General features: G+C 44.7%; 1 protein-coding gene and 1 non-coding gene across 2 annotated transcripts in view; both read right to left on the minus strand.

Moving 5' to 3' along the window:
- Positions 1-26611, minus strand: part of USP46 (ubiquitin specific peptidase 46) — a 76687-nt gene extending 50076 nt beyond the window's left edge. Inside the window, exon 1 of the mRNA XM_061420150.1 lies at positions 26266-26611. Coding sequence (XP_061276134.1) covers positions 26266-26301 — 36 coding nt within the window. The 5' untranslated portion in view covers positions 26302-26611. The remainder of the gene's footprint in view (positions 1-26265) is intronic.
- Positions 21668-21739, minus strand: TRNAY-AUA (transfer RNA tyrosine (anticodon AUA)). Its single transcript has one exon. It is a non-coding gene; the product is annotated as a tRNA-Tyr (tRNA).

Genomic DNA, 26611 nt, shown 5'->3' on the forward strand with positions numbered 1-26611 from the left:
GGAGGTCTGGAAGGGTCAAGAGGGAGATCTGATACCCTGGGGGGCTTCCAGATCACTGCAATGTCACCCTTTTGTCAGAACAGCTACCCTCAGACTTCCCTGGTGGCCCACTGGTTAAAAATCTGCCTGCCAATAGAGGGGACATGAGTTCAATCTCTGATCTAGGAAGATCCCATGTGCCATGGAGCAACTAAGCCTGTGCCTGCAACTACGGAGTCCGTACACCCTAGAGCCCATGTGCCACAACTACTGAGCCCACGTGCTGCAGCTACTGAAGCCCGCGTGCCCCAGAACCCATGCTCTGTAACAAGAGAAGCCACCGCAGTGAGAAGCCCACGCGCCGCAACTCGAGAGTAGCCCCGGCTCACTGCAACTAGAGAAAGCCTGTGGAAATAAATACAAAATTTTAAAAAATCTGCCCTCTGCAGCCCATGCCTCCCAGCACTGTACAAACCCCTTCCTTTCTCCTCATCTTGCCTAACCCTCCATCTCCCAGCGACCTACCTTGACACCCCGTCTCCTGCCATCATGCTGGGTGGTTTCAGGATCCACGTGGCAGCACCTTCCCACACCTGCTCTCTCAGTGTTGGTGTCCTCTTTTGCAGCTGCCTTTTATTCCACTCCACTCCAGCTACCCACTCCCAAAGACACAGCCTGGATCTGGTCACCACCTAAACCCAGGCAGGCTGGGCTCTGCCTGCCGGCTCATCCCATTACAGCCACACAGAGACTGGCTGGAACCCCTCACTCCTCTCCTTTCTCATCTAGCTTAGAGTCCATGGATCATGATTTCAATGGCTCTCATAAACACACACCCCCACCCATCCTTTGCTTACACTACTTGGCAAAAAGTCAACCCAGAGGGGACCAAACTATCCACCCTCTCTGAACCCGGACAGATGAGCAATATTAGAGGGGAGAAGTCACACCCCAAGCTGACTGCACTCAACTGAACTCACCAAATTCAGGCAGCTCTCAACACGCCCACATTCCAATAGCGTTTTCCTAACACGCTCATTCTCCACTCCACAGTGACTATTTCCAGCCTTCTCCAAGCTCCTCAAAACTCTTACACTCCTTTGCCCCTCTCACTGGCCTCCCACTCAACAGCAAAAATAACAAAATAAAATGAGCAGAGAGGAGCTTTTTTAATTAGACTCCCAGAAAAACATCTATTTCTGCTTTCTTGACTATGCCAAAGCCTTTGACTGTGTGGATCACAACAAACTGTGGAAAATTCTGAAAGAGATGGGAATACCAGACCACCTGACCTGCCTCTTGAGAAACCTATATGCAGGTCAGGAAGCAACAGTTAGAACTGGACATTCAACAACAGACTGGTTCCAAATAGGAAAAGGAGTACGTCAAGGCTGTATATTGTCACCCTGATTATTTAACTTATATGCACAGTACACCATGAGAAACGCTGGGCTGGAGGAAGCACAAGCTGGAATCAAGATTGCCAGGAGAAATATCAATAACCTCAGATATACAGATGACACCACCCTTATGGCAGAAAGTGAAGAAGAGAGTGAAAAAGTTGGCTTAAAGCTCAACATTCAGAAAACTAAGACCATGGCATCCGGTCCCATCACTTCATGGCAAATAGATGGGGGAACAGTGGAAATAGTGGCTGATTTTATTTTGGGGGCTCCAAAATCACTGCAGGTGGTGATTGCAGCCATGAAATTAAAAGACGCTTACTCCTTGGAAGCAAAGTTATGACCAACCTAGACAGCATATTAAAAAGCAGAGACATTACTTTGTCAACAGAGGTCTGTCTAGTCAAGGCTATGGTTTTTCCAGTGGTCATGTATGGATGTGAGAGTTGGACTATAAAGAAAGCTGAGCTCTGAAGAATTGATGCTTTTGAACTGTGGTGATGGAGAAGACTCTTGAGAGTCCCTTGGACTGCAAGGAGATCCAATCAGTCCATCCTAAAGATCAGTCCTGGGTGTTCATTGGAAGGACTGATGTTGAAGCTGAAACTGCAATACTTTGGCCACCTGATGCAAAGAGCTGACTCATTTGAAAAGACCCTGATTCTGGGAAAGATTGAGGGCAGGAGGAGAAGGGGATGACAGAGGATGAGATGGTTGGATGGCATCACCAACTCAATGGCCATGGGTTTGGGTGGACTCCGAGAGTTGGTGATGGACAGAGAGGCCTGGCGTGCTGCGGTTCACGAGGTCACAAAGAGTCGGACACGACTGAGCAACTGAACTGAACTGAACTGAACCCTTCAAACCTACATGCCTCCCCGTCAATGATGGAGATCTCGCTCTCGTCCAAGGTTGATTGCTCCTGCACTATTAGATCCTGCCCTGCTGAACGGAACATGCCTACATGTCTCTCATGTGAAAATATATACACACATCTTCTTCCCACATCTCCCCAGTCCCCATCCTCTCTCACCTTCTCTTCACAGCTAAACTACTTTAAACAACTATCTATTCTGAAACATTTTACAAATGAATCAGATGATTTCTAAGAGTTGTTTCAAATAATCCAGTGGGGAGAAGTGGGAGGTGGGGGGTGGGGATAAAACTCTGCTGTTGAAGCTGAGCGTGGGTACATGGGGCTTATTATACCATCCCGTTTATCCTTTACAGATATTATGGGCAGGGTAATGGTCTCCCAAAGATGCCCATGTCCTCTTGTAATGACATGGGCAAAACTTGTGATTACTCTCCAAACTTGTGATGACATCACCTTACGTGGAAGAGGGAAATTTACATTGCAGAACTGATTTGCAAATCAGTTGACCAAAAATAGGGGGATTGTCCTGGACCATCCAGTTGAGCACAACGTAATCACAAGCATCCTTAAAAGGGGGAGACAGAGCAGGACAACCAATGAGAGTGATATGATGTGTAAGTCATGCCTTTGCTGACTTTGTAGGTGGAGGAAGGGGCCAGGAACCAAAGAACCAAGCAGCCTCTAGAAGCTTAAAAGACAAGGAAGCAGGTTCCACTAGAACCTCCAGGAAGAATACAGCACTGTACTGCCTTCATTTTGGCTCAGGGAAACTCAGCTCAGACTTCTGACCTTGAGGCTATAAGATAATAAATTTGTACTGTTTAAGCCACTTAAGATTATGGTAACTTGTTACAGCAGCAAGAAGAAACCAATACACTGTGTTTGAAGTTTTCCATAATACGTATTGAGACCTGCCTCTGTTTTCTCCCCTTGCCATCTCTCCTCAAAATAGCCCCTTCTGGAGGCTACCCTGGATGCACTCCACACACGGTCAACTCTGGATGGTACACACAGCTGCTAGCTTTCCCCAGCCACTGTCTGAGGTCTTCCTCACTCCCTCCATGCCTCTCTGTGGAGGGTCCAGATAATAACCAGGCTTTAATCAGCAGCTATGTGCCAAACACCTCCAACTCTTTACCTTCATCCCTGGAAGCTCACTTCTGAGCTCATTCAGGTATGATGAATACACATTTCCACTTGCTTGTCTCACAGACCCTCAAAGTCATTCTACCCCAAGCCCTAGCTTTCATTTCTCCTTCCCCCCAAATCCAATCTTTTCCTGGTGTTTCCCCACTTAGTCCATGACAATGCTACCTTCCTTCCAGCTCCTTCTACAAACCTCAGGGCCAGGCCCAACATCCCACTCCCAGCTCAACACTCATTCATCACTGAGTATTGACTGATTGCCTCTCCTTAAATCTCTCAAGTCCTTTCGCTTCTCTTTAACCTCCAGCCACCAGTGAGACCAAGCCACCACCATTTCTCACCTGAATTTAAACAGCCTCCTAAATGGCATTCAACATCCACCTTGCTGGCCTTAACCCCACTGTCAACGTGGCAGCAAAACTGTTCTTTTTAAATACAGATCTGGGGCTTCCCTGGTGGCTCACTGGTAAAGAATCCGTGGTCTGGTAAGATCCCAAAACCCAATAAGCTCATGTGCCACAACTACTGAGCCTGTGCTCTAAAGCCTGGCAGCTGCAGCTACTGAACGCATGTGCCACAACTGCTGAAGCCCACGCACCTAGAGCCTGTGCTCCGCAACAAGAGAAGCCGCCACAAAGAGAAGCCCATGCGCCGCAACTAGAGAAAAGCCCTCGCAGTAACGATGACCCAGTGTGGCTAAAGGGACTTTGCAGACATGACTGATTTAAGAAGCTTGAGATGGGGGGATTATCCCGGATGGTCTGAGTGGGCCCAGTGTCATCAAGGGTCCTCATGAGGAGGAGGCAAGAGTATCACAGTCAGCGAGGAGACATGATGACACATGCAGAGTTGAGAGAGAAGTGAAGATGCTATGCTGCTGGCCTTGAAGATGGAATGCACCCTGAGCCAAGGAATGCAGCAGGCCCTAGACAATGGAAAGTGCTCTTGTAGAACCTCTGGAAGCGGTGCAGCCCTGCCAACACCTTGATTTTAGGACTTCTGACCTCCAGAGCTCCAAGAGAATAAACCCTTGTCATTTTTAGCTGCTAAGGGACTTCCCTGGTGGTCCAGTTGTTAAGACTCTGTGCTTCCACTTCAGGGGGCACTGGATGGATCCCTGGTTGGGGAATTCAGATCCCACATGCCACACAGTACGGCCAAAAAAAAAGCTGCTAAATTTGTGGTACTATTTTACTGTAGCAACACGAAATTGACATACCCCCCTCCCCAACAACCTCCACCCTCCACTCATAGCATACCGTCTCCCTTACAGTATTTATGCCAATTGTTATTTGCATGATTATTAATATCTGCTGCTGCTAAGTTGTTTCAGTCACGTCCGACTCTGTGCGACCCCACAGACAGCAGCCCATCAGGCTCCCCCGTCCCTGGGATTCTCCAGGCAAGAACACTGGAGTGGGTTGCCATTTCCTTCTCCAATGCATGAAAGTGAAAAGTGAAGTTGCTCAGTCATCTCCGACTCTTCGCGACCCCATGGACTGCAGCCTACCAGGCTCCTCCGTCCATGGGATTTTCCAGGCAAGAGTACTGGAGTGGGGTGCCATCGCCCTAAACTATATGTCCCATGGTAGCAAAGACTATGTTTAACCTATTTAATCCTGCAAGTACAGTACTAAGTGACTAGCACAGGGCAGGCCCAGTCCTGCTGGGTGGGTAAATGGATGGATGGATGAATGAGTGGCTGGATGGATGAATGGTTGGATGGATGCCTGGATGGGAATGGTCAAGGGTGTGTGAACTGCTTCCATATCCATGATCATTTGGACATGGGTGCACACATGGATGCGTGCACTCTCCAGATCTATTGTTCAGTGAGGCTCAGTGAGGGTACAAGTGGTACCCTCAACCACTTCCCCATTCTCCCTGCCCATCCTAGGAATTCCTTCCTATGGATACAGAATGTTACTAATATTGACCCTTGGAACCAAACTCTTGGTTCACATGCTAGCATTTTCCATTGGTAACATGAATTTTTGTGCAACCTTAACAGATTTTGGAGTTCTCTATGTTAAATGTAGATCTCTGTACAATAAAAGGACATAGACATCATGGGGAATGTTTCATGAGATGATGATGACAGATACTTAAAGATCAATTAGACAATGTAAATCAAAACTTTAAATGAGCATGTCCTTCAGCCCTGCAATTTGTTCCACATCTATACTCACACAGGTGGAAAAGATACAGAGCCTGTATCCAGGCCCCAAATGAACCAGGCCTGGCTTAAAACAAGATGGAAGTTTCTTTCTCTCTTTCACGTAAGTGTTCACAGGAAGGAAGCAGTGCAGGTCTGAAATGGCAGCTCTGCAGGGCCAGGGACACAGGCTCCTTTTAACTTGTTGCTTTGTCATCCTCAAGAGTCTATCTTAGGAACCAACATGGCCACTCCAGTCCCCTATCATCAAACCCCTGCCGGGGCAAACAGACAAGAAGGAGAGAGATATGTCCTTCCCTTACAAAAAAGTTCCTGAGAGTCACACATCACATTTTCTCAAGATCTTGAAGGCCAGAACATCTCCCAGCCACGCGGCCACACCTAGCTGCCAGGGGAACTTGGCAAACGTGCTCCTGAGCAGCGATGAGCCACCAAAATTAGAAATGGAAAAAGGATACTGAAATAACAGTCAGCATGCAATGGTCCTCCCTGGCACGGTTTTAACAGAAAAAAGAAATAATTTAGTGTTAGTCATTCAGTCGTGTCTGACTATTTGTGACTCCATCGACTGTAGCCTGCCAGGCTCCTCTGTCTAGGGAATTCTTCAAGAAAGAATACTGGAGTAGGTAGCCATTTTCTTCTCCAAGAAATAATTTAACTGGTTAAATAATTACAGTAATAAATAAGACAGAATACCATATAGCTACTTAAAAAAAGCAAAGCTACTCCATAGGTATGGCTGTGAAAATTTGTCCAAGATACAACGATAAGTAAAAACATGTGAGTGAGCCAACGTGTGTACAGAACAATTACTGGAAACGTCCTCCATCCAAGCAACAGACACTGAGCCCACTTGGTCCACAGCACAACTACATACCTGAGGGACACAAAGGGACAGAGCGGCCAGAGCCTGCCTTCAACATCTGTGCTCTAATGGAAATTCCAGAAAGAATACTTGAGAAAACATTAACACTTGTCACCAGTGTCTGGATCATGGAAAGAGCAAGAGAGTTCCAGAAAAACATCTATTTCTGCTTTATTGACTATGCCAAAGCCTTTGACTGTGTGGATCACAATCAACTGTGGAAAATTCTTCAAAAGATGGGAATACCAGACCACCTGACCTGCCTCTTGAGAAACCTATATGCAGGTTAGGAAGCAACAGTTAGAACTGGACATTCAACAACAGACTGGTTCCAAATAGGAAAAGGAGTACATCAAGACTGTATATTGTCACCCTGTTTATTTAACTTATATGCAGAGTACATCATGAGAAACGCTGAGCTAGAAGAAGCACAAGCTGGAATCAAGATTGCCAGGACAAATATCAATAACCTCAGATGTGCAGATGATACCACCCTTATGGCAGAAAACAAAGAAGAACTAAAGACCCTCTTGATGAAAGTGAAAGAGGAGAGTGAAAAAGTTGGCTTAAAGCTCAACATTCAGAAAAGGAAGATCATGGCATCTGATCTCATCACTTCATGGCAAATAGATGGGGAAACAGTGGAAACAGTGTCAGACTTGATTTTGGGGGCTCCAAAATCACTGCAGATGGTGACTGCAGCCATGAAATTAAAAGACGCTTACTCCTTGGAAGGAAAGTTATGACCAACCTAGATAGCATATTCAAAAGCAGAGACATTACTTTGCCAACAAAGGTCCGTCTAGTCAAAGCTATGGTTTTTCCAGTGGTCATGTATGGATGTGAGAGTTGTACTGTAAAGAAAGCTGAGCTCTGAAGAATTGATGCTTTTGAACTGTGGTGTTGGAGAAGACTCTTGAGAGTCCCTTGGACTGCAAGGAGATCCAACCAGTCCATCCTAAAGGAGATCAATCCTGGGTGTTCATTGGAAGGACTGATGCTGAAGCTGAAACTCCAATACTTTGGCCACCTCATGCAAAGAGTTGACTCACTGGAAAAGACCCTGATGCTGGGAGGGACTGGGGGCTACAGACTCAATGGACATAAACCTGGGTAAACTCCGGGAGTTGGTGATGGACAGGGAGGCCTGGCATGCTGTGATTCATGGGGTCACAAAGAGTCAGACACGACTGAGCGACTGAACTGAACTGAACTGCACTGAACCAGTGTCTAGGAGAATGGCTTGCAGATGAGAAGCCCACCAAGGGGCTTTTTGTTTTTTCAACTGTTCCAATTTTTAACTATGAGCACATATTATCTTTGTCATAAAAAATGTAATGAAAGTTAGCAAACTAATATCCTGCAGACCAGTGATCGAACACCCACAGCACACACCTCACAGTTATATTTGGCCATTGTTCCCCCCAGTATGAATTTCCTTTTGATTTCAGGCACGTCCTCTCTCTTGGTCTTTGTTTCCTGGGTTAGAAGTGGGGTTGCTCATATTCAGCCTGCCTGTGGCTCAGGGTGTCAGAGGAAATCAAGCAAAACAAGGAACATTATCAGCACTAAGTAAATGGCAAGATGCATTGTAAACCCAAGTCTGCACTTTGATCAGTGGCACCCAGCATAATGACACAAAAGGCAAACGGGGCACTGAGAATAACTGACCAGATACTGAACGAAAAACTGATTCACAGCAGTAAGTCACAGGGTGTGCGGGTATAAGAAACAGAGTTTTCATTTACATCGGTAAGAAACGTGGTAACCTTTGAAAACAATGCACCGCAGTTTATTAAAAATAGAATCTGGGCTGGGACAAGTTCCAACAAGAAGACTGTAATGCTAGCTCTTCACAGCATGTCTGAAAGCACTTGTGTGGCTGCCAAGGGATGCGACAAAAACACAGAAGCAACAACAACGACTCGGGAAGAATGAATCATAAACGTATGAGAGGTATAAAGAAAGGCAATTCTTCTAAAGCAATTTTAAAAGCAGCTTATAGGAAAACAAGTTAGAATGGCTTCCCTCAGGGGAGAGGGGATGAAGACAGATTCTTGCCCAGGAGGCTGTAATCAGAACAATGGCACTGCAAGATCTAGCAAAGTCCATGAAGGATTTCCCTTGTTGGTTCAGTGGCTAAGATTCTGCACTCCCAATGCAGGGGGCCCAGGTTCCATCCCTGGTCGGGAACTAGATCCCTCAAGCTGCAGCTAAGATCCCACATGCCACAACTAAGACAAGAAGCAGCCAAATAAAACTTAAAAAATAAATAAATAAAAAGAACATTGTATATTATGCAGGAGCCTAAACTGAAAATAGAAACCAGGAAGGGGCCTTGAAGATCAGCTAGACCATTATACAGATCCAAAAAACCAACACCTAAGATCATAAACATAAACCTACTTCTCAAGATCACCCCAAGGCAGCCTACTCTTCTGCATCCTAAGGCATGCAGGATCTCTTTCAAGTTTGTACAAAGTACAGAAAGGCCCCAAAGAACACATAAGAATTCTAAGTACACAGAGAGTAAGTCGCTGATTATAAACCATGAATTAAAATACATGACAGGGGGTACTCTTTCTGCCCCCTTCTGATGCCTATGTCAGAAGCTTTCTCTATCTCCTTTATACTTTAATAAAACTTTATTACACAAAAGCTCTGAGCGATCAAGCCTCGTCTCTGGCCCCGGATTGAATTCTTCTCCTCCGGGGGCCAAGAATCCCGGTGTATTCGCGTGATTCAACAACAACCTTTCATCTTGGGGGCTCGTCCGGGATCCTTCAGGACAAGGTAAGGATGCTTGGAGCTTTAGTTCTTTGTTCTCTTAGAGAACACATTTTCTGCTGTGCTTTACTAACTCTACCATGTGCTTGTGTGAATGAATGGCATGCCCTGCGTGAAGCAAGGAAGAAGCCCCGCTCTGCGGTTCCACGGTGATCTCATACGGCTTATGTCAGAAACCTGTCGGGGCGTTATACCGACCTGCCAATGCCAAGAGGCACCCAATGTCTCCTTCGGGAACCGACCAGAAATGGGCAAAGCCTGTGGACCGAACTCTCCTTTCTCGGTCAAACTTTTCGGTCTCTTTGACCATTTCATAACTCCTTGGGAATTAGAAGTACTAACCTAATCTATCGGATCATAGACTTTCAAGGGACTTGTGATCTATACTGTTATTGTATACTGTGGCTTAAGTCCCAAACTTGAATTGGTAGCCAATAAAGTATTTAAAAAATAAATAAATAAATAAAATAAAATACATGACAGGAGAGGGGAATGTTGTTGCTAAAACGACCTTTTAAAGTAGACATTCAAAAAAGGGCTATTTTACCTAACAAGCGTGTTTCAAAGTACAAAAGTATTTTGAGGACAAATTCTCAAAAGGACTAGAATTCCCAGACTTCTGATGACAAAAGGTCTTTCGTAGAGCCTTAAGGAGAAAGTGAAGCAAAAATGAAGTGATGTTTTCTTCTGGAAGAAAGTTTTTGATAGAGTTTCTCCCCCCTCCCCCGCCACCAAAATTGACATAGATATTAAAATTTGGTGCTTATAAGGAAGGACTTAAAAATGAATAGCAATACTTCAATTAAAATTACAAATGAGAAATAAAAATAAGTAAATAAAGTGATGCTACTCAAGATCTCAGGATGAGTCAGGTGCCAACTGCCAGAATTCAAAGATGGTTAAGGACAGATTACAGTCACTGGCTTCCAATCATAATTAGTAATACTAATAGATAACACAAAAAATAACACTGTGTCCAGTCACTGCTCTGAGGACTTAAGGTATATTTTACTCATTTTAATCTTCACAATAACTCTATGAGGTGGATATCATTACTGTTTCCATTTTAAAGATAAGAAAATTGAGGTACAGAGGGAGTAAATAACTTCATCCAGGTTCACACAGATAATAAATACTGGAATTAGGTTTTAATTCACACCATCTGGCTCCAGAGTGTAGGCTCCCAAGCACTATACCACACTGACTCTCAAGGTCATAGGGTCCCCTCAGAGCCCCAGAACCGTAAGAATAGAAACCTGAGGAAAAAGAAGAGGTCACAGTTAAGAGATCTAATCCCCTACCTCTGAGGCACCACTCCAAATATTCTAGAATGAGGAACACAGGTATCCTTCTCTGTAAAATCACCACAGAACGCTGCAACCAATTTAAAGAATATATAAAACTGAGGTTGAAAATCAGGAGAAACCTGAGATGTAATCAAGAGGTAGTAATTTTTTTTTGCCAAAATAGTTTCAGGCTGTGAATTTTTACCCAGCCAAATATAATAGTAAAAGAAAATATTACTGTTTAAAATAGGAGAAAGCAAAAACAAGATCAAAAAGTAGAAATGAGTTCTAAGGAGTAAACCATTTTACATCTAATAATGGAATAACGTGCATTCTTACTTCCCTAACATGGACAGATATTGACAATTTAAAAAAGAAAAGGAAGCCAGAGAGAAAGGACCCACCAGAAGTATTCAGAATAAAATATGTTAATATATTAATACAGCTTATCTCTCAGTACTGGGACTATTTGGGAGGGGTAAGTGGGGAGAAATGGTGTGAATTATGTATCAGGGGAAAAACTTGTCATTTTTTTTCTTAGCCAAAGAAAGTGGCAAAGCCTCTGTCATGCCTCTATATAGACATAAATGCAGACTGCAATTCTGTGCCTCTTGGCTCAGAACTGGTGCAGCCAGTTCTCTGGCCCCTCAGCGCTGTCCCCTCTCCCCCAACCCCCACCACCCCTCCTTAGCATTTGGCTTTAACATCACTTCTTCAAAGCTATCTTCTCTGACCCTTCCCTCTCACAGAATCCTGTGTCACTCTTCACGCAACTAATCATAATCTGTAATAATATATTTATTTGGGGCTGATGTCTTTAACATCTGTCTTCCCACTGGACCACAGATTGGCAAATGACAGTCCCTGGGCCAGATGTGGCCCACTGTTTTTGTAAATAAAGTTTTATCGGAACACAGCCATGACCACTCATTTACTTATTGTAGCTATTTTCACAATACAACAGCAGAGTTGAGTAGCTGCGACAGAGACACGTGGCCCACAAAGCCTAAAGTATTTACCATCGAGCCCTTTACCAACAACCCTGCCAAGTCCTACACTGGACCATAAACTCTGAGGACAGGACTGTGTCTGATGGGTCTACCTGGACCCTACAGAACACTTGACATGAAAAGGCACTTACTAAAGTTGCTGACTGAATCAACTTGGTAAAAGGGTAATAAGCAGTATGTGCCGCTTGTGGTTCAGAAAATTTCACACCTCTGTACTCATCAACTCCACTGTCAACCAGCCAAAGCCATTCCACTTATTGTCCCATTCCACTCCGCCAGTAAGGGCAGAGCCAGGACTCAACCCCAGGCCACTTGGCTCCAGAGCCTGAGCTTCTGACCACAAGGCAGGGAAAATGATCTACCCATTCAGACTTTGAGTAATTCCTTAGCTGCAGATGGAGGGTCTGGGCAGAGGGCCATGACTGGTTCTGACTGCATCCTCGTTGGCTGCTGGCCCTCACACATCACCTAACCACCAGTGCGCTGTACCCAGAGGAGTTCAGATGCCATCCGTCCTCCTCAGAGAACAGACACGTCACCTGGTCCCACTGAGCAATACCGACACTCTCCCTCCAGACAAGGCACTCACTCGGACTCACCACCTCCATTTCATAGGTAAGGGAAATGAAGTTAACGGAGGTTCAGTAAATTGCCAAGGTCAAGTGTTAGTATGAGGCAGAGGTCAGCTGCAAACCCACAATCTTATTTACCATCACAATGCCAACTCCCGGTTCAACAGTGCTCCTGCACCTCCCTCCAGACTCCCCCAAGGAAAAAGGCATTCAGGAGAAGGCAGTGATGGGCATTTTCATTCTACACCAGGAGAGCATATCACTTCCATGCCTTTCTGGGGAGGGAGAAACAATGCTGGAAAAAAACCTCAGTGTGACTTCACTTAATGACCATAACACAGAAGCAAAAATGCCTGTAACTGAAGACGACGACCCTGGGATACATAATGACCCCAAGTCGTCATAGGAAGGACAGTAAAGAGCAGCGGGAGACTCCGGCCTGTGAAACAATTCTTCTCGTGGCTAGAGACAGCACAACAAAGTCCTCAGGCAAAGGCAAAATTTCAACTCAAAAGTAGAACAAAGAAAACTGGGACTGGGTCTGTCTTCCAGCAGAATGGGAAAGAGAAACTATTTATCCAGTCCCTGAATTCAGTGAGTTAGAAACAAGAACCTCCTTCTTTTTTTCGCTTTATTATTATTTTAAATTTATTTATTTTTAATTGGAGGATAACTGCTTTACAATGTTGTATTGGTTTCTGCCATACATCAACACGAATCAGCCATAGGTATACATATGTCCCCTCCTTCTTGGACATCCTTCCCATCCTCCACCCTATCCCACCCCTCTAGGTTGTCATAGAGCAAATTCCCACTGGCTGTCTATTTTACATACGGTAATGGGTATGTTTCCATGCTACTCCCTCAGTTCATCCACCCTCTCCTTCCCCAGCTGTGTCCACTAGCCTGTTCTCTGTCTGCATCTCTATCGCTGCCCTGCAATTAGGGTCATCAGTAGTTTTCCTAGATTCCGTATATATGCATTAATATAAGATATATGTTTTTCTCTTTCTGACTTACTTCACTCTGTATAACAGGCTCTAAATTCACCCACCTGACTAAAACCAACTCAAATTCATCCCTTTTTATGGAGTAACATTCCATTGTATATATGTACAACTTATTCATCTGTCGATGGACATCTAGGTCGCTTCCATGTTCTGGCTGTTGTAAATACTGCTGCAATGAACACATGCGTGTTTTAGAATTGTGGAAGAACCTCATTCTAAATCCAAAGTTCTGCAAAGGCACCAAGTTACCTCCTTGACCATCAGATGGCACAGGAATCCTGGTCAAAGAGGCCAACTCTGCAAATTTAATTAATAGGGTGACCTCAAGTACTTTCCTCACTCTCTCTAGCGCAAGCTCAAGGTCTTTAAAACCCAGTACCCCCACTTGACAGCACAGACTCCTGCCCTTGAATCAGTATTGCCCTCTCAGAGATACTTTAGTCAAGTGCACTGGAAACACCCTGTAATGTACTCATTATGAAACATAAAATACAAAATTCTGTGGACTCCTCCCCCATTCCCAGACAGTGTTGCAATGGGAGAAAGCAGAGGGAACAAGGAGGTCTTCCCAGCAGCATTACTCAAAGTGTTATTAACCCTCTGCCAGGAGCAAAGTTCAGAAACTGAAAACATGTATAATGAACGCACAGAGTAATTTCCTTTCTGTTGAGTTTAGTAACAACAACAAAAACGACAAAAAAAAAAAAAAAAAACCCTAAAGTTGGTGTTTTATGTATCTTTGGGGTTTTTATTCCATTTTGCAATTAATTTTTTATTGTAGTTTACAAAAATATCAGTCTGTGACAGATTGAAAATAAAAATAAAACTGGTCCTTCCCTACAGACTTGGAAAATAATTGCCAACAGCAAAACAGCTGAGTGAAATTGAGCTTGTTTTCTGAAATGTGTGAATAGCTGCTCAAGCTCACTCTTTATATGAGAGATGCAAACTAAAAATATACTAAGACACCATTTCCCTCCTATTGGCAAAGATCAAAAGGCTTTTGGATAGCACCCTACTTTGGCAAGGCTGGGGCAGCAACAGTCGCACCCATTGATAGTAGAGGGCAATTTGGCAAAACTCATCAAAGTTACAAATACAGATGCACAGCAAGGAAGTCAGCTGACAGATACACCCCCATATACACAAAATGATGTAGGCACAAAGTTGTTCCCTGCAGCCTTGTTTGTAAAAAAGGCATGGAAAACTACCTCCATGCCCATCCGTAGGGGCTGGTTAAGTGAATTCAATACGTTCAGGCAACTGAATACTCTGCAGCCATAAAAAGAGAATGAGGGTGCTCTTCACACAGTGGCACAGACCCCACTCCAAGATACAAAAAGCAAAGGGCAGGTCCAGACTGTTCCGTACATGCTACAAGCACTATTTGTGTTTTTAAAAACCAGGAGAGAAACAAAACATACTTGCTTGTATATGCATAAGAAGACATCGCTGAATACAAGAGGAAGAAATGGCAAATACTGATGAATGCCACAGACAAGAATCGGAGGGTGGACATAACTGCAACACAGTATATCCTTTTGTACAATCTGAAATTTTTTTCTACCAGTAATTCATACTCCCTTTTCAAAAACTTTATTTCAAAACTTTTAAAAAGAAAGAAACTGAGCTTAGCCACTTCATGTTTTTGTTAAGAATGCCTCTGTACACCAGATAACACAAAAGGGTATGTTTGTTGGCTTATCAGATGACTGAAAATCGTTTACTGCATCACGCGTGCTCGTTACTAGGAAAGGGAAAACACAGCATCCTGACTGATGATTATAAAAGCTTTGCCACACACCAGCAGCCCTGTGTCTTCCAACATCTCAGTAGGAAATCACAGCTTCTTCCTCCTTTTGTCCGCTCCATGCACGTCCCCTCCCCAGGCCTGCCTCTGACTGGAAGCCCTAGTGAGTTTACAAGTCTGCTCATCTCTTTCTTTAGTGCTACTCACCAGAAGGAATGGCTCTTAGCATCTTACAGACCCAGAGACCTAACTCACCTGCCCAGCATCACAAAGCTACAAAGTAGCAGGATCAGGACTGGAACTCAGGACCTTGGATCCCAAGTTCAGGGCTCTTTACACTACATCCTGTGGATTCCTTTGCTAGTCGGAAGGAGGGGGCAGTAGAAGAAAACAGCAATAAAATAAAATGGCCAGGTTCTGGGCCAAGCACTACACACAAATGATGCCACTTACGCCCCGCAATGCCCCAGGGAGGGAGGTGCTCTTGTGACCCACATCCTGTGGATGAGAAGCAGAGTCTCTTGAGAGGGTGGAGCATGGAGAGCTCTCACACCTAACCAACCAGATCCCATCCACACACTGACCTGTCTCTGGAGGAAGCTCACCAGCCCACAACCTGCAAACCAGTTTAACAGTGTCACTCCAAGAGCCAGTTACATGAACCACCATAAAGAACTTCTTCTCTGAGCCAATGTCTCCCAAACCACAGACCATGAATGCCCAAAGAAGGAGAAATAATCTTAGGTGGCACGAATATGAACATTTTTTTAACTTTAGCAATTATACTTGATATGTATTTAAAAAGCATATAACTAGCTCATCAAACCCATTACTTCACAGATGTCTTAGCACAAAATGAGACTGAATTAAAAGAAGCTGAACAGATTTAAGGACAACTGCTAAATAAATAAGTTCAGGTGGTTCACAGATATAATGAAAACCATGAAGGAAAACAAACTGACATTCACGAATCATGGGTCTAAGGAAGTGGATCCAACCCACCGTTTTTACCTAGAGGAAGAGAAACTCAGGAATACTCCAGCACACAACACACATGGCTTCTGAATGTCGCCTTATTTGTATTTATTTCATTTCCATCTGCCCTTCACACCACCCAGCCTCGCTCAGATGCCCGAGGCAGGACCCCTGTTACCAAAGCAACTTGAAACCTTCTATCAAGGTTTGACCCTGAATAGTTCTGATTACACGTATAGTAGACCAGTTAATACCAGGTAATTATTTTGAGCGTGCCCTCTCTAAGTATCTGACCTGGCCAGCAAACTGGAGAGCCAACTGGGAGAGACCTGTGACCTCTCTCTAGCCCTTGTCGCCCCAGAAACAGTGAGAAGGAACCCCACTTCCCCAGCACCCGCAGTCAGAACTGCACCATCTGGTGAATGTTGCCTCTGCTCTTGCCCAACCTCTTTGTCCAATCCTATTGTTCCCCACATGCCCACTAAATGTAGACGGCAGGTCAGAGTTAAAGGATCCCACTGGCTCCTGCAATGTCAACAGCTCTGTGCTTTGATCAAACTAAAGAAAATGTTCAATTCACTAAAAGAGAATTATGAAAAGTAATATGTGTGAGGGCATCATGGTTCAAAATGCTTCCATAAGCGAGATATCCTTTGATTCTCAAAAAAAAAAAAAAAAAAAAAAGCTGTGAGGAGGGTTTTTCATCATGTCTTTTTGTGTTGTAAAGAGATGGGGAAACAGGCTCTGAGATTTATCAAGCAGGATTTCAAACCCAAACTGCTCCACTTTAGAGTTGTATGGGGAAAAAAAAAATTTGTTTTCCTTTTCTTCCTAGGGTCTTAAGTGTGCTCCCCAAACCAAGAGCATCTGGTCACGAGAGAGGGCCCCAGAAAGGCAAAATGTCAGCCCACTCCTGACATACTGGATCAGAATCTGCATTTTAAACAAGCTCCCCAGGTAATTTCTGGGGACAAGACAATCTGAAGAGCACTGCTTTACTGCAAGGCAGTCCTTCCATTCTCCCACGCTGCATCTCTTCATTCATTTATCCAATAGTTATTTTTTGTGCATCTACTACACTGTGCTGAATGCTGGGAAATCCACGGTGAATAACATAAGCACAGGTCCTGCCCTCATGGGTTGCCAGTCTAACATAGTGGTTTTTCAACCTTGGGTGCTCACCATAATCAAAGGTGGCACTTAACAAAAAAAAGGCAAAAAAAAAAAAAAGCAGATGCCTAAACCCCATCCCAGACCCACCTACATCTCTATACAGTCAGAAACTGAGACTGAAACCCTAGATGCTGCTTATCAGAAAAGCTCCAATTCATGCACCTACCTTGGAGAATAAGTTGACAGTATCTAGGAAAGCTGCAGGCAAGCGTATCCTAAGAGCAGCATTTCCATTTCCAGGACTATATCCTGGAGAAATGGAAGCATGTGTGCAAAGAAGACGGGAACAAGAACACTCACTGCAGCAATGCTTCCAGACAGAAATCTGGGAAACCATTCAACTGTCTTTAGATAAGGGAATGAACAAGTAAACCATGGTTAAATAAAGAATACTGTTAAAGAGCCCTCGGGATGCATAAACAAATAGAAAATAGATGTATGTGTGCTCAGTCGTGTCCAACTCTTTGAGACCCCATGGACTCAAAGCCAGGTTCCTCTGTCTGTGGAATTTTCCAGGCAAGAATACTGGAGTAGGTTGCCATTTCCTATCACAGTGGATTTTTCCAACCCAGGGATCAAACCTGCATCTCCTGTGTCTCCTGTACGTGTTGATATATTCTAGAATATAATTGTTGAGGGGAAAAAGATAGTTCCAAAAGGCTACATAATTTTATACATGCCATATATGGATTCATAAATATGAAGCATAAAGACATGCATGGCAAACACACACCATCTTCAGGAAAATGGCTAGTTCTAGGAGGAGGGGAGAGGAAAGAGAAAGTGGTGGTTAGTGGTTTTTTCTAAGGTACTTAGTAGATCTGAAAAAAGATCTTAACCAAATACAATTAAAGTCTGCTAAATCTGAAGGTTAGAATTTGGGTATCTAATATATACTAAATTACATTTTTTCCCCATACATTTTTGGGTGCTAATGTTTTGTGATTTAATTTCTTTAAAATTCTTTCAAATGCTTCACAGGGGATGTAATATATAGTCAGGGTAAGGAATCCCTGTTCTAAGAACATGAAGCAATACAACTCTAGCTGTTTAATATCAGGAAATACATCTATAGAATGGCAATGATCTATAGCTCCTGAAGTTAAATTACTTCCTTAAATAATTTTATATATATTACAAAAGAAACTTTCACGTGGCAGATAGTTTCTACAAGCTATATATTTTTTTTCAGGAGCCAAAGGTAAGTATTACCCAAGGAAAGAAACATTTCTCAAACTGTGATCCTCAGTTCACCAGCGATACAAGGAAGAGGGAGTGAGAAGGAGAGGGAGTATTTATTAAAATGCAGATTCCAGGTTTCCTGCCTTGGACCTACTTAATCAAAAGCTCTGAGGGCAGAAACCCAGAGGCTGAATTTTTAATAAAAGAATGCACCCATGGGTGCAACTGTACACTGAAGAACCACTCAAGTATATTTTTTTAAGTTACTATTACTCAAATTTTTAAAAACATATGTGTCTGGTACGTCACCATAAGGTGACATTGCTTCATACTCTGAAAATTAAGGTGCAGGGGACATTTCCTAAATGCTCGAGATCATAATTCCACAAGTATATGCAAGAGCAGATCCTGATGAAAACTGGTTTCCCGCACAGTGTATCTAACCCTGAAGGACAAAGAAACGTATTTCAGGAAGAACATAACTTCACACTGCTTTTCTAAATAAAACAACTTCAAAAAGCAACTGGGTAAACAGGAAAGCTCCACAGATCCAGCCTTGCTGCTGGCCCCGACACCAGAGCCAGGTTCAATTAAACAGAAATGGTTAGCAGAGTTAAGAGATGCCAAATTTCTCCTCTTAGGACCATCTTCATTCTACTCTATAGTCCTTTTGCTACAAGTTTTCCACATCTTGTTAACATCTCCTTGATCTGAGTATCTTCCATTCCATCCTTATCTTTCTTGACTTTTCCTTCAGCCTCCCCCATGTTCCCCTTCATTTTCTATTTCCCTATGTGCAAACAAAACCAATACCACAGTCTGACTTTCATGCCCTGGAAAACCTCTCTGGAGCCCCTGGGGTTAAAAACAATCCAGTATAGGGAATTCCCTGGAGATCCAGGGGTTAGGACTCGGCACTTCCACAATCAGAAGTCTGGGTTCATACCCTGGTAAAGAAACTAAGATCCCACATATGCAGCCAAACAAACAAACAAACAAACAAACCCACAGCACAGTGTGTGTGCATGTTGGGGGGAGGGTAAATTAAGAGTTTGGGATTAACATATACCCACTATTGTATATAAAATAGATCACCAATAAGAACCTACTACACACAGCACAGGGAACTATACTCAATATCTTATAATAACCTATAATGGAAAATAGAAAACAATGTATGTATGTATGTGTGTGTGTGTGTGCACGCGTGCCGAGTGCGTGCTCAGTTATTCAGTCCTGTCTGACTCTTTGTAACCCCATGGACTGTAGCCTGCCGGGCTCCTCTGTCTATGGAATTTTCCTGGCAAAAATACTGGAGTGGATTGCCATTTCCTCCTCCAGGAGATCTTTCCCACCCAGAGACTGAACCTGTATCTCCTGCGTCTCATGCACCGGCAGTGGATACTTTACCACTGAGCCATCTGGGAATTCCTAATAATGTGTGTGTGTGTACACACATATGTATAACTGAAACTAACACAACACTGTAAATCAACTATATTTCAATCAGCAATTTTTGAAAATAAAATTAAAAAGAAAGCACAACAAACACATGAAAAGATGTTTGGCCTCATTAGAAAATTAGAAATTGCACATTTTAAATCACAATGATATCATTTCACACCCATCAGACTGGCAAAACTTTAACAATTTTGAGTGTCTGCAAGCACATGAAGCAACTGAAACTCTCAAACCTGCCAGATGAAATGTAAATTGGTACAACTGCTTTGAAGAGAAATCAGGTCATATATTAGAGTCAAGATGCCCACTTCCTCTGACCCACAATTTCCCTTCTAGGTAGGTACACCACAGAGAAAAACTGAACAGACGCAGAGGGAGACAAGTTCCAAACGGTCATGGCACACAGACAAAATTCTAAAACTAACGGAAAAATGAATAAATATAACCCATCTGTGTGATGGAATATTATACAGTAGTTAAAAACAACCTAGATTACATGCTTGCATCAATAAACCTCAAAATCATAACTTAAAAGCAACTTTGAAGTTGTTCAGTATTACAAGAGCATGTTTAAAACGTGAGGAAGCAATACAATATGTAGTGTATGAATACCTACATATCTAGGAAAGGTGTAGAAACACATGATAAACACATGATAAATTCAGAACAGCGGTCACTGTCTGGTAGCAAGGGGATGGGGAAATGCTCACTCATATTTGTAATATTTTATTTCTTCACAGGGTGTAGACACTGAGTGGCCACTCTATTAGTTTGCATATTTTTCTGCATGCCTGAAATTTCAGAGAAGGCAATGGCACCCCACTCCAGTACTCTTGCCTGGAAAATCCCAGGGATGGAGGAGCCTGGTAGGCTGCAGTCCGTGGGGTCGCTAAGAGTCGGGCATGACTGAGCGACTTCCCTTTCACTTTTCACTTTCATGCACTGGAGAAGGAAATGGCAACCCACTCCAGTGTTGTTGCCTGGAGAATCCCAGGGACAGGGGAGCCTGGTGGGCTGCCGTCTCTGGGGTCGCACAGAGTCGGACACGACTGAAGCGACTTAGCAGCAGCAGCAGAAAGACAGTCCCACGTCTGAGCTACCTGAAAGCATTTGAAGGTTCTGAAAGCAGAATCAGAACTTGATGGGGAGAAGGAAAGTTGGACCTGTGAATGGAAAGCTAAAACAACCAATAGCGTTCCTCTCTCCCTCTTCAAACTATCCATGGCAAAAAATCATTCTCAGAATTGTGGCAAAATTCCATATAGAGGACTTGTGACACCCCCAAAATTCTAAGCCACAATCCCAGAACAGAAACATTCCAAACAGCCTTTAGTGCTGACACAGAATTTATCTGCCTGAAGACATTTTTTTCCTGGTTCATTTTTTGGGTGGCCTCTTCTTTGAAAAGATCAGCAAGGCCTTTCAAACCCTTAAATGAGCATTGGGTTTCACCACAAACGAAGGTTTATTATAAGAAACTGCATTAAAATATTTAGGCCAGAAAAGTTAACTAGACTCAAAGTTAACTTCTACAACTCTCCCAGTTGGTTTGCTTTGGGCTGGCTCCGTGGGTAGGCCAGAGATAAAACCACCGAGAGATACCTTTCTGATGATACCAAAGAATTCAATACCATCATAAAACTTCAACTCATTAAAACTAACTAGACAGACTAGGCCCAGTGTAGGGTGAAAAAAGACATGTGAACTTTCTTGTTTAGAGAAATTTAGGGAGTTTTCTCTTAATTGCTTAAGAGAATAAAAACTTTCAGTTGCTACCCAAACACACCAAAATTCCACATTACTGAAAAATAACTAGGTTTTATTGTTTGGGTGAACTGGAACACACAAAGCTGATATCCAGAAGCGGGTATCACAGTCTTCAGTGAAAGTGAAGTCACTCAGTCCTGTCCGACTCTTTTCGACCCCATGGACTATAGCATACCAGGCTCCTCCATCCATGGGATTTTCCAGGCAAGAATACTGGAGTGGGTTGCCATTGCCTTCTCCAGGAGAGCTTCCCGACCCAGGGATTGAACCTGGGTCTCCCGCATTATAGGCAGACGCTTTACCGTCTGAGCCACCAGGGAAGATTTAATTCTAACAAAATACTGGCTTTCAGCTTTGTTTTCCCATATGATTCCAAGAGAAACAGAGAAGAATCTGTAGACCTAATTGTCAGGTCCTGACCCAACACAAACTCCTTCATGTTAGACCTAAGAGGCCAGAAGAACAGAATGTTTTTTTAAACATTAACCCAGCCCACTTCAGGCTGCAATTTCTAAATCTGACGATTATCAGTGTAGATGCTCACAACATGACCTTAACCTCTCCTAGCTGATTCATTAACTCAGAGTCTCCAATTATCTTTGCAATGGGAAGGAGTAACAGAGGAAGAGACACAGTCATCTCTTCTCTCAAATTTTGAGTTTTACATATTTTTAAATAATGTTTAAAAACTGTTTTCAACTTCTAAAAATGCCTGCCTCAAATAAGTAACTGACTTTCCAATATAAAATGATTTCTATAAATGTCCTCCAGCTTTATTACAAATTTCTAGTAATTTTATTTTTCCTTCATATCGAGGTGACTTCTATTTAAAAGAATTGAAATCTGGCACTCACAGTGGTGCCCAATAGCATCCTGGGGTTGTTCAATGGATGCTGAAATGGTAATATCTGGTAAATTCAACACAGTTTCAAACAAAGTAGTTAAATACTCAAGGAAAGAGTCTAAGAACTACTACTCACTAAGGAAGTTTCTGACAACCAAATATACATACACATTAGTTCTACAAGTTGAGAAAGAAACTACAGTCCCAAGAAACACAACAATTTGTTCAATGGCACCATTAGACTCAAGCTTAGCTGGAGAGACACCCAATAGCATAGACTTCAGTTCTAAGCTCTTCTGACTACAATCATAGAAAATAAAAGAATCAAACTTGAATCAAATGCAAATTAAAGAAACATCCTGCTGTGATCATCAGTTTACTGTACTGCTTCTGAGATTTTGCTCAATCTTTATCCGTGTGGATACCACACTGTATTGAGATAGTTTCATCTTTACCAATGTTATGCCCACAAGAAACCACTGAGTTCCTTGGGGACAGCGACTCCCCTCACTCAGTTACACACCTGCACATAATATGTGCCAACACTAACACAGAGATCCTCAACAGATGGCCATTTCCAGGAACAAAATGTGATCTATTTGACACACGGCATTTCTTTCATGGAATATTTTACAGCACTATTCACAAATGAAATTAAGATTTGATGATTTAGGCCAATCTGCATCCATACAAGTCACATTTCTAGAGGGCACATTTGGTTTCTACTAACAAATGCTTCCTCTTTAGAAAGTTCCTCAGGCTTTTCAAACAGAAAATCTACCCCCCAAAAACCTTTCACTTACAGAACTTAAATCCATTAGCCTGGCCAAAATCAGAAGACTATCAACAAGGGACATTTCCTCATGCTTGGTAGCAGCTAATACATTTAAAAAATTACAACATACCAGCCAAACAAGCTTTACTATCTCTGAACCAGACACGCTGTGTAGCTAAGGTGACAAGCCCTCAGCAAGCTGATCAAGAATCACTATGGCAGGAATTCACACGAAGTGAAATTAAAACAAACGGGAACTCACATTAAACTGCCAATGGACAATAAAACCTCGGGGGTAAAAGACAAGTAGAGGGATGGGAGTATTTTCCACGACCCCTATATCTAAAACTGGCACAAGAAGTGTGGGGGAAAGAGAAGGTGTTTATTTCTCAATCACACAAGGATTTGCAACAAGGTTTTTCCTGCTCTGCTGGGTCCTTTCTTGTCTGCTGGATGAAACAAATCCAGACTCAGTACTAGGTCCTGGTTTGCACAAGCCTTACCTAGAAGGATGTATCTTCTATCACTGTTTCTGTGACACACATCAGCCTGTTTAAAATATGCCAGATGACCTGCTTAAAAAAAAAAAAAAAAAGACGCAACTGTCACTTCTTCTTACTACAACTCCATTTGGGATCAAATGGAGTTGGGACTGGGAAGGATCAGTTAGAGCCCCCCAGAGAGAAAAGAAGTGGTGAGGAGAGACCCACAGAAGACCTACCTGGAAACAATTCATCATTGAGTGAAGAATCTAAAGGGAGGTCCAATGAAACTGTATGTCTGAACAAGTGAAAACACAGCAGTCTCCTCATCACCGAGCCTCCTCTGTGGGAAGCAAGACTGGGAGGGACCAGGGCACCACAGCAGCCTTTTATAAGGGGGCGGGGTTAAGGACTCCCACCCCAGTCTCCCTGTAGGGCTTGGTCTGCATAAACATTTATCTTAGCAGCTGCTTACATCAGGTCCAAAAGACATTGTACTTTAAACAACTGAAGGTGACATAATGAGAAAGATGAATCTGATCATCAACACCTGATACTCAGTAAGTACTTGCTACATGGTAGGCTCAGTAACTCCTTTAATACAACAGTCCCATGAGGTAGGAACCATTATCATCCCCTTCTTGTACATAAGGAAAGTAGGAGAGAGAGCAACTGGTTCCGGGACAAAAAGCTAGTATATGTTCGAACCCTGAACCCAGGAAGCCTGACTTTACAGCCCAAACTCTTCATATCCCCTACTCTAGGCACAGGGTCCATATCAGAATGTACAACTCCCGAGTTGTGAATTGATTCCTCATCTCACTTGGGTGATGATCCTAAGTTCGGTGCCTTTTTAAGGACTTCACATGAGGTGTCAACTCTCCACAGCCCACTCTTCTCATGTCTGCCCTGAAGCTTGCCTCTCTAGCTGAGTTTTGTTGGAAACAGGTTGTGACATTCTACTCAGGTGCGCCAAGAAGCCCCAGCTGCACTGAGGGCAGAAAAGAAAAAAAAGCTGGGGGCTGGCTTCATCTTGGCACACGCTAGTTCTCAAGTTTCCAGCCTGCTCCAATACAGAGGTGTCACCACACACAAGCAGGGCAGGAACACCACCACGGACGGCTTCACTGCCCTGTAAGCCCAAAGCCACCCCAGGAGGCACGAAAGAGAGTGTTGCTCTGGTTTCACAGTTCCCCTCAGGAGCTGGTCTTAGAAGACAGAGAAACCGAGAAGAAAGGCATCACCTTTTCAGTGCACCAAGCAACATTAATGCCACTCGACAGGAGGGAGCAGGGGGCCTGTCTCCGCGTGGAGAAGGAAGAGAGGAAATGGAAACCCACCAGGAGCCACCCACCACGTTTAACTGGTCCTGCGCCAGTATCTTTGCAGCTGTCACTCCGGGAAGGCCCAGCTTTTGCTCTGCCCACCACAGCAGTAGCCACGTCCAAGAGCACTGAACACTGAAGCCAGCCCCAGTAGGTCTTGATTCCATCCCTGAGTAACACATGGCTCCTTAATGCTCCTTTCCCATGTGTTAATCTTGCAGGGGAATGTGGGACAGAAGATTTTAAAAGCTCGGTGATGGGGGAAGGGCAGCCAGATCACCTTACTCTCAGGCTTCTCAATCAAGCCTCCTCAGATTCCCTTTAGCGGCCTGTGTTATTAGCTTCAGAGAGGTTTCCCCAAACTGGCATTAAAAGACCATGTGTTCCATCCAGCTGGAGGGAGGGGAGACAAAATGGGGGCGGGGTGGGGGGTGGTCTTTGGACAGGCGAGGCAAAGCACACACCCTCTCATCTTGCACAGGAAGGCAGTGCCTCACTCCAGGGGGCAAGCCTTGCTCCCCAAGGCTCTGACAAGTGGAGGTACCAGCAGGAGGCACCCTGGGGACCCAAGGGCTGGAGGTTGTTCCTGCAGAAGGCAAAGCAATGGGAGAAATACAAATTAAAGTGGACACGATGTCATGGGCCCCGTCCTCACCAGAGCCCAGCAGTGTCCTCTTGCTGCGTCCACACCCACCGGTCCACACTTGGGTCTACAGTTAATCAGGCAGGATAACCCTGGAGACCTCCTCCATGCCCTCAGGCGGCCCTTTAAATGTCACTGCCTTATGACCTTGTCCCCCTTTCACAGATGGGGAAACTGAGGCATCCACAACAAATGACCGTTCTTTCCCAAACCAGGTAGAAGTTCACTTCCCTAACCACAATTTTGCACTTTTTTACAGCTCTATCACATTTCAGATTTCTCCAGACACACCGACTGCCTCTGCAAAGTGAATCTTAAATACAGTTTAAAAGAGTGAACTCAAAAATGAGACAAGGGCGGTCAGGGAGTCCGGCAGGGCTTTATCTTCGGCAAGAACATGGTGGGCGTCCCCCGCCACCCCAGCTTCTCCTCCAACCTGGTCCCCCGGGACGTCCGGGTTCGGCCTACCCCCTCCCCCCAAGACGCTTCACCGCAACCCGAGGGCGGAGGCGCAGCGGCGCAGGGACGCGCGGGCGGGCGGGCTCCCGGGTCCCGGGGCCGAGAAGGGGGCGGGGGGCTCCCGGCCCCTCCCCCGGCAGCTCTCCGGGCCGCGACCGGCCCGCCCAGCCCGGGGGCCGGGAACTTCTGGCGGCGCCGCGCTGCCCCCGCCGCCCCCACCCCCACCGGCCGCTCGGCGGGCGTGCAGCTCGGGTTTCCCATTCTTCGTCTCCCCGCGCCTGGGGCTCGACCCTCGAGGCGGCGGCGGCGACCACTCACCATATTACAGATGGAGGCGATGTTTCGGACAGTCATTAGTCTAAAGGTTACAGCGATCCCGCACCGCCATCTTTACAAGGGGAAAACAGGACCGGCCATGGTGGAGCGCTCGCGGGGAGGCCGGGCGCGGCGGCGGCGGCGGCGGGGAGGCGGCCTGGGGTCCGGCTTTCAGTTTGGCTGGGAGAAGGGAGGCCGGGAGGGAGGAGAGGAGGCGGGGAGGGCGGGGAAGGCGGGAGGCGGGCGGGAGAGCGGAGGGGCGGGGAGTGGCGGAGCGAGGGAGCCTGGGCCGCGGCCGGCTGCGCCGGGAGGAGGGGCGGCCCGAGCGCCGCGTGCAGCCCGCACGCCC

Source organism: Bos javanicus, chromosome 6 (assembly GCF_032452875.1).
Source record: "Bos javanicus breed banteng chromosome 6, ARS-OSU_banteng_1.0, whole genome shotgun sequence".
Taxonomy (NCBI): Eukaryota; Metazoa; Chordata; class Mammalia; order Artiodactyla; family Bovidae; genus Bos; species Bos javanicus.